This window comes from Mus caroli, unplaced genomic scaffold (assembly GCF_978045245.1).
Source record: "Mus caroli unplaced genomic scaffold, Mus_caroli_1 scaffold_3, whole genome shotgun sequence".
Classification (NCBI taxonomy): Eukaryota; Metazoa; Chordata; class Mammalia; order Rodentia; family Muridae; genus Mus; species Mus caroli.
The window spans coordinates 66,811,583-66,819,456 of record NW_028227258.1 but is presented as its reverse complement, the minus strand read 5'-3'; the positions used below and the strand labels follow the sequence as shown (position 1 = coordinate 66,819,456).

Genomic DNA, 7,874 nt, shown 5'->3' with positions numbered 1-7,874 from the left:
CACTGTGATCTTTCTGGAAGTTCTCATGACTTCTGCCCCCAGAAACCCAGCCCTGCCTCTAGATCTCTGTATTCCCACCCTACTTTGTGCACAGGCCAAGCCTCCTGCGCATTCACATTCAAGCAGCATCTACCCCTCCCCAGCACTGGGCAGGGCTCTGGAGCCAGCTAAAAGCACCTGTGGGTGTTGTAACAGCCCAGCCCAGTCTTGCACAGTTCCTTCTTCGGCAGGAACTCTCTTCTAGAAGAAAGCCTGTGTTAGGTGTGCCTGGTCCAAGCAAGGCTGCCTGGCACTCACTTGTCCTCTGGAGTCAGCCACTATTTATCCAAGCAAAGCCGGGATCCTGGCACTCAGCCATGATGAGGACACGTTTCCAGGGAGTGGCAAGACTTGTCCGCCACAAAGCTCTTTACAGAAGCCCCTGTCTCCTGCCCAGAGTCCAGCTGGCCTCAGCATTTGGTTCCTCCACAGAGTCCCTGGTAAGTTCCCAGGCAGCCAGATGAGCTCCCTTCCTCTCTAAGGGCCTAGGGCCTGAGCACCCTAAATCCTCTCTTCCTTCCTTATATCTGGGGTGATAAGGACCAGTTTGGTTTGGCAAAGGGAAAATGCTTTGGGGTAGTTACTACATAAGCCATATCCTGAGCTAACAGTATTAGGACAAATACTGGTCCAAATCCTGTGTGGCCATGGTAAATATTTCATAGAGTTCCCACTGCCACAGATAAGTAGGGTATCCCCTGACAGAAGCTCCTGTCTGTGGGTTTGGCAATGAGCTGTTTATTATCCACAGAAGAGACTAATGCACGACATCTGGCAGATAAACACATTATCCCTGACTCTGGCCATGATTTCATACTTCCTTGGGGCCTGAAAGCATTTCAAAGGAGCTGCCAGACAGGCCCATAAGCTGACTAGCCCCTGTAGTGAGGGGCTAATAAGTATCTCTCACTAACTGTGGGCTTATCCCTCAGGAAAACAGTGTCTAGGTCAACCATTTCTCTCCCAAGTGTAACAATGTTAAATCATAGTTTCCCCACTTGTTCAATGGGTCTAATAGTAGCAGTTCCCCATTTCAAGGAACTACCCACAGTAATAATGCTGCGCTTCCATACAGCTTGTCTGGAATGACTAGCCCCATCTCCGTCCCGGACATCCCCACTTCTTTGTCTTTCACACCCCACTTATCCACAGAGGTTCCCAAGCTCCCTACAAGGAAGATGGGGTCTTTCCCTAGGCTTAGCACCCCAGCAGACAGGACTGAAAGCCCCAAACCCAGAAACAGATATCCCGTACCCAAAAACATCCCAACCTCCAAGATGTCATTGTGTCACCCTGAATTTTCTTGCCTAGGTTGCAAGATTCTGCCCAGAGAAGACAGATTTGAAAGATTATGCCCTTCCCAATGCCAGCTGGTGTCCAGATATGCTGAACCTGTATCAAGAATTTCTGGAGAAAACCAAATCAGGCGGCTGGATTAAACTACCCTCCTTCAAATCCAACAGAGATCATATCCAGGGCCTTAAGCTCCCATTTGGGCTGGAAACTGCCTCAGGTAAAGGTCTGAGAGGGTCCAGGAGCACACACAATCCACCCCCCAGCGCACATCTCTACACACACACACACACACACACACACACACACCTCCACACACGAACACCCTCCCTCCACCACATACACACACCTAATCCACATAAATACACACTCACACCTACACACACACACACACACACAAAGAAGGGCCTGCTGCCTTCCTCTGGTTTGAAGATACTCAGGAAGGCTAGCCATGGTGGCATACAAATTCCAGCACTTATAATGCAGAGGCAGATGAATACGGTCTGCAAAGCTATGCAGGACTAGAGAGTAAGAACTTTTCTCCAAACAGGAGAGGGTGAATATGATTAAAACACATGTATGAAATTCCCCAAGAATTATTACAAAAAAAAGTTAAGACATTCAGGAAGGATACACAGGATCCCCCTCCAGTTCTCAGACGGGAGGTTCTTCCATGCTACCTACACCTTCCTCTCCTACAAACCAGCCTTGCATGGGTAGCATGTCTGCACTGGTCTCTCTGCCTGGCCCCTTTGTTTTCCTCTGAAGGGGAATACATCCAGCTGAAGTCTGGCTGGAATGAGTTTTAAGACATCCAGAGCTTAAAAAGCAAAAATTGTCAATTCCAGACTGAGGATAGGGCTCAGTTGGTAGTGCTCTTGTCTAGTCCTGATCTTGCCTTCACCCCTAGCTGGGGACTTTGTTAGAGTTTGTTTCCCCCAGACGCAGCTCCTCTGAAGACAAGGGCCATGCTTTGCCCCGCCTTCCTCTGTGGAAGGGCTCCCTAGCAACAGAGCCTAGACGTCTTCTGGTTCTCTCTCCTCAATCTTGCTAAATTCACATGTCCTGACAGATCCCCATGCCCTGAAGTATCTCTGCTTCAAATTGTGATCTCTCCCTAGACAAACAGGACTGGCGCCTCTTTACCAGGTCCATACAACTGGAAGGACAAGGCTATGAATATGTCATCTTTTTCCACCCATCTGAGAAGAAGTCTGTCTGTCTTTTCCAGCCAGGCCCCTACCTGGAGGGGGCACCAGGGTAAGGCTTCACACAGGCCAGGGTGGAGGCCTCTCAGGCTTGGCTCCCCAGGGTGGGTCCAGCACCCACCAGGTTCTGGAGTCTCTTAGAGACATAAAATGGGGCACAAGAAACTGGGTGTCAGCTTTTCAATGCCAGGTCTGGCAGGAAAATCTGGGTTAGCTTGTCCAGGCTCCACTGTGCATGTATGAAGAATCCCTTATTGAAGCCTCAGAACGTTCTAAAATGAAAAGTCCTGAGAGGCCAAGGATCTTTTCCTTCTTTCCCCCAAGAAGACAGGGCAGAGAGAAGTTGGATGAGTTGATGTGTTTTTTCCCATTGGTTAAGAACTGCTCTGCAGAATCACAAGTTTGCCAATAGATCCTTTGTCTGGCCAGGGAACACAAAAGAGGCAAGGGAAGGTCTGGGTTCTTTGGCATCAACTCATTTTCTCTTCACAGTAATGGAGGCAAGTGCCCAGAGGTGTGGGTGAGATTTGGGGAACTTACTAAATGAGGTAGTGATTCTTTTTATTCACAATACCTGGTGAAGGCTCAAAGTGGTTCAGTAAGTTGGTCAAGAGCTAGGAATCCAGACAGGTGGAGTGACATCACCTAAGCAGGAGGGGAGGGGCCTGGGAACCCCACTGCAGCCTTGGCAGATTAGCAAGAGTAGCTAGCCGGGGTCTTTGACGAATTGTATTTACTTTTCAGCCCCAGGTCTGTTTTATGTCATTTGCATATTAACTTAAGATGCCCCCAATACTTCCTCCTAGCCTAATCAACAGTGACAAAGGTGTGTCACGAAGGTCAGTTTGCATAAATGATAATGAAGGTTTTATTTACTTGAAATAAAGCAAATATCTGTGGCATCACACTGAAATGGGCTCCTAGGTCTTTCCAGGCAGTACTTCTCAGGAGTCTACCTTGCTGGCCCTTGAAGCTGTGGGCTCCCCACATTGGCTGAATGAGTGAGAGACTTATCAAGTCTTTGGTGGCTCACAAATACAGTCTAAGAACTCAGGAGGCTGAGGCAGGATTGCAGTGAGTTCAAGGCTAGCCTAGACTTCAGAGCGAGATCGTGTCCCCACAAACAAAATAAGAAAGGACTAAGTCAGAAAGTTCAGGCTTTTCCCACTCCTTTGAACACATGCAACCTTCTAAGATGTGGCAGCTGCAGGCAGCAATTAAGTGACGGATCAGAAAGACGTCCCCCATTAATTCTGTAAGGAAAAAACAATCCTGTTGATAAAATGGTTGTATTAGCAGTTAACACATGCTGAAGCAAAAAAGAGAGAAGTTAGTTATATTTGACCTTCTGAAGCCCACAGGACATATCTCTGTGTCCGTTCCTATTTGGCTGCCTGGGGTAGAAGATCCCCTTTGGGGAACTCTTGGGAAGAAAAAATGCTTGAGAGGTGTGGTACAGTATGGAGAGGAAGCCCAGCATAGGGGTCTGCCCAGCAGCCCTAGCCCTGGTCTTGCTCCCCATCCCGATCCCCAGGTTTGCTCACGGAGGGTCACTGGCAGCCTTGATGGATGAGACATATTCAAAAACTGCATATCTGGCTGGAGAAGGACTATTCACACTAAGTCTCAACATCAAGTTCAAAAAGTAAGTGTGGGTCCTCTCGCCATGGCTGTTGTCTGGGTTCTGTTTTTATCGTGGGGTTATATAAGCTTTGCAAGTTGAGTGTGAAGATCCTGCCTGTCTCCCTCCTTTCCTGCCAAGCATATCCCTAGACCCAGGCCAGAATACAACCTCCGCCATTCAACACCAGAAGCCAATGCATAGCCCCGAACCTGGGGCTGCTTCTGAGTCCTGGAGGCAGGGTGAGGTGAGGCAAGGATGGAGCCAGTGTGGGAGCAGGTGGGGAAATGAATTCAACCGTCATCTCTTCCAGTTTGATCCCCGTGGGCTCTTTGGCTGTCCTGGACATTCAAGTAGAAAAGATTGAAGACCAGAAACTCTACATGTCCTGCATCGCCCAGAGCAGAGACAAGCAGACCGTCTATGCCAAATCCTCCGGTAAAGAAATCTGCAGCCTCAGCCTGGGCCTGCCTGCCACTACCCCACCCACAACAAAGGGGAGGGAAGATGAGGGCAAAAAGTCAAATCCTAAACTGGAGTCTAGGACTTTTAGGAGTGGGGATGTTACTTGCTAGAGACATGGATGAAGAGAAAGGGAACAAAGTGAGGATTACCCAACCTGCACCGCCGCAGGACAGTCTCAGGTGATGGGCTAATCTACAATAATGTTCCGTGCCCAGGCAAACTCCTGCTCGCGTGATCCTGGCACTGAGTTCACTCCTTTCTTGCAGGTGTTTTCCTTCAGCTGCAGTTGGAAGAAAAACAGTCCCAGGAGCAATGACCTTGACCTTGATGACTCAGTGGCCACATAACAGACAAGGGTCCCCAGGAATCAGGTGGCAGATGAGGGAGAAAAAGGCATTTTTACCACCCCACGGTCAGTCCAAGAACCTTCTGTAGTTGGAATCAAAATCGTCCATAGGCCACAGATAACGCAGCAGTTAAAAACCCTGGCTGCTGCTTGATTTCCAGCACCAACATGGTGGTTCACAACCATCTGTAACTCCTGTCCCAGGGAATCCAATACCCTTTCCTGGCCTCCATGGAGTACCAGGTACACATCCAGTGCCTTCCGTGCAAACCCAACACCCATATACCTAAAAATAAATGAATGTTTTAAACCTTGCTTTAGTTAATTCTTTTAATCTTCCAATGTCCTCCTCTCATCAGCTCCTGCCAAGTGCCAGGCACTGAACCAGGCACCTGGCACACTGCAATGCAAGTCAGGGTTACTGGCCTAGAGACACACACAGAACGAGAACACAGCTCCATATCAAGATCTTCCTGTCCATCCCTGGTTCCTGTCAACACAGCAGTGTATGCTGGGGGAAAAAGAGCCAGGTCCATTTAACTCCATAAACCAGAGATACTCAGAAGGAAGCTTTGCCTAAGCTGAATGACACTCAAAAGTTAAGTAGTGTGGTGACACATGGCTGTAATCCCAGCACTGGGGGGTGGGGATGGGGGTGGGATGAAACAGGAGAACCCTGAGTCCCCAGCCTTCTTATGCTGTATGGTGAAGCCTTGTCTTTTTTTTTTTTTTTTGGTTAAGATTTTTTTGTGTGTTTTTGAAAACTAGAAGACCATCTAAAATTTGAGTAACACAGTAATTTACACTGGGGGAACATTGATATTTGTAACAATGACATATTAAATAGGGACCTTTTGAAGTAAAATTTTAGAATCAATGTATAGAATGAAGTTTTAGAATAATTATTATACTTCAGATAATTTTTAGCTATACATCATTCACTGTTTTTTTTTTCAGAAAACAGTTCATTTTTGTGTTAAACAGTGCTATTTCTTGTTTGTTTGTTTGTTTTGTTTTTGTTTTCTTTTAATGTTCTTTTTTTATTGGGTATTTATTTCATTTACATTTCCAAAGCTATCCCAAAAGTCCCCCACACGCTCCCCCACCCACCCACTCCCACTTCTTGGCCCTACCTTCCCCTATACTGAGGCATATAAAGTTTGCACGACCAATGGGCCTCTCTTTCCACTGATGGCTGACTAGGCCATCTTCTGATTCATATGGAGCTAGAGACACGAGCTCCGGGGGACTGGGGGGTACTGGTTAGTTCATATTGTTGTTCCACTTATAGGGTTGCAGATCCCTTTAGCTCCTTGGGTACTTTCTCTAGCTCCTCCATTGGAGGACATGTGATCCATCAAATAGCTGACTGTGAGCATCCACTTCTGTGTTTGCTAGGCCCCAGCATAGTCTTACAAGAGACAGCTCTATCTGGGTGCTTTCAGCAAAATCTTGCTAGTGTATGCAATGGTGTCAGCGTTTGGAAGCTGATTATGGGATGGATCCCTGGATATGGCAGTCTCTAGATGGTCCATCCTGTCGTCACAGCTGCAAACTTAGTCTCTGTAACTCCTTCCATGGGTGTTTTGTTCCCAATTCTAAGAAGGGGCAGTGTCCACACTTTGGTCTTCATTCTTCTTGAGTTTCATGCATTTAGCAAATTGTATCTTATATCTTGGGTATCCTAAGTTTCTGGGCTAATATCCACTTATCAGTGAGTACATATTGTGTGAGTTCCTTTCCTCACTCAGGATGATGCCCTCCAGGTCCATCCATTTGCCTAGGAATTTCATAAATTCATTCTTTTTAATAGCTGAGTAGTACTCCATTGTGTAAATGTACCACATTTTCTGTATCCATCCCTCTGTTGAGGAGCATCTGGGTTCTTTCCAGCTTCTGGCTATTATAAATAAGGCTGCTATGAACATAGTGGAGCATGTGTCCTTCTTACTGGTTGGAACATCTTCTGGATATATGCCCAGGAGAGGTATTGCTGGATCCTCCGGTAGTACTATGTCCAATTTTCTTAGGAATCGCCAGACTGATTTCCAAAGTGGTTGTACAAGCTTGCAATCCCACCAACAATGGAGGAGTGTTCCTCTTTCTCCACATCTGCTGTCACCTGAATTTTTGATCTTAGCCATTCTGACTGGTATGAGGTGGAATCTCAGGGTTGTTTTGATTTGCATTTCCCTGATGATTAAGGATGATAAACATTTTTTTCAATTGCTTCTCAGCCATTCGGTATTCCTCAGGTGAGAATTCTTTGTTCAGCTCTGAGCCCCATTTTTAATGGGGTTATTTGATTTTAAGGAGTCCACCTTCTTGAGTTCTTTATATATATTGGATATTAGTCCACTATCTGATTTAGGATAGGTAAAGATCCTTTCCCAATCTGTTGGTGGCCTTTTTGTCTTATTGACAGTATCTTTTGCCTTGCAAAAGCTTTGCAACTTTATGAGGTCCCATTTGTCGGTTCTCGATCTTACAGCACAAGCCATTGCTGTTCTATTCAGGAATTTTTCCCCTGTACCCATATCTTCGAGGCTTTTCCCTACTTTCTCTTCTATAAGTTTCAGTGTCTCTGGTTTTATGTGGAGTTCCTTAATCCACTTAGATTTGACCTTAGTACAAGGAGATAGGAATGGATCAATTCGCATTCTTCTACATAATAACCACCAGTTGTGCCAGCACCATTTGTTGAAAATGCTGTCTTTTTTCCACTGGATGGTTTTAGCTCCCTTGTCAAAGATCAAGTGACCATAGGTGTGTGGGTTCATCTCTGGGTCTTCAATTCTATTCCATTGGTCTACTTGTCTGTCGCTATACCAGTACCATGCAGTTTTTATCACAATTGCTCTGTAGTACAGCTTTAGGTCAGGCATGGTGATTCCACCAGAGG

General features: G+C 46.4%; 1 protein-coding gene across 2 annotated transcripts; it reads left to right on the top strand.

Annotated features, from left to right (window-relative positions):
• Positions 1 to 356: 356 nt before the first annotated feature.
• Positions 357 to 5,061, top strand: Them5 (thioesterase superfamily member 5). 2 transcript variants are annotated; one of them, XM_021159026.2, is made up of 6 exons: positions 357 to 479; positions 1,351 to 1,552; positions 2,454 to 2,592; positions 4,075 to 4,185; positions 4,475 to 4,599; positions 4,893 to 4,942. In XM_021159026.2, the coding sequence occupies exons 1-6, from the start codon at positions 357 to 359 to the stop codon at positions 4,940 to 4,942; spliced, it is 750 nt and encodes a 249-aa protein (XP_021014685.1). The 2 variants fall into 2 exon arrangements, with proteins under 2 accessions (XP_021014685.1, XP_085691402.1); XM_085835276.1 differs by lacking the exon at positions 4,475 to 4,599 and having other exon boundaries at positions 4,893 to 5,061.
• Positions 5,062 to 7,874: the final 2,813 nt, after the last annotated feature.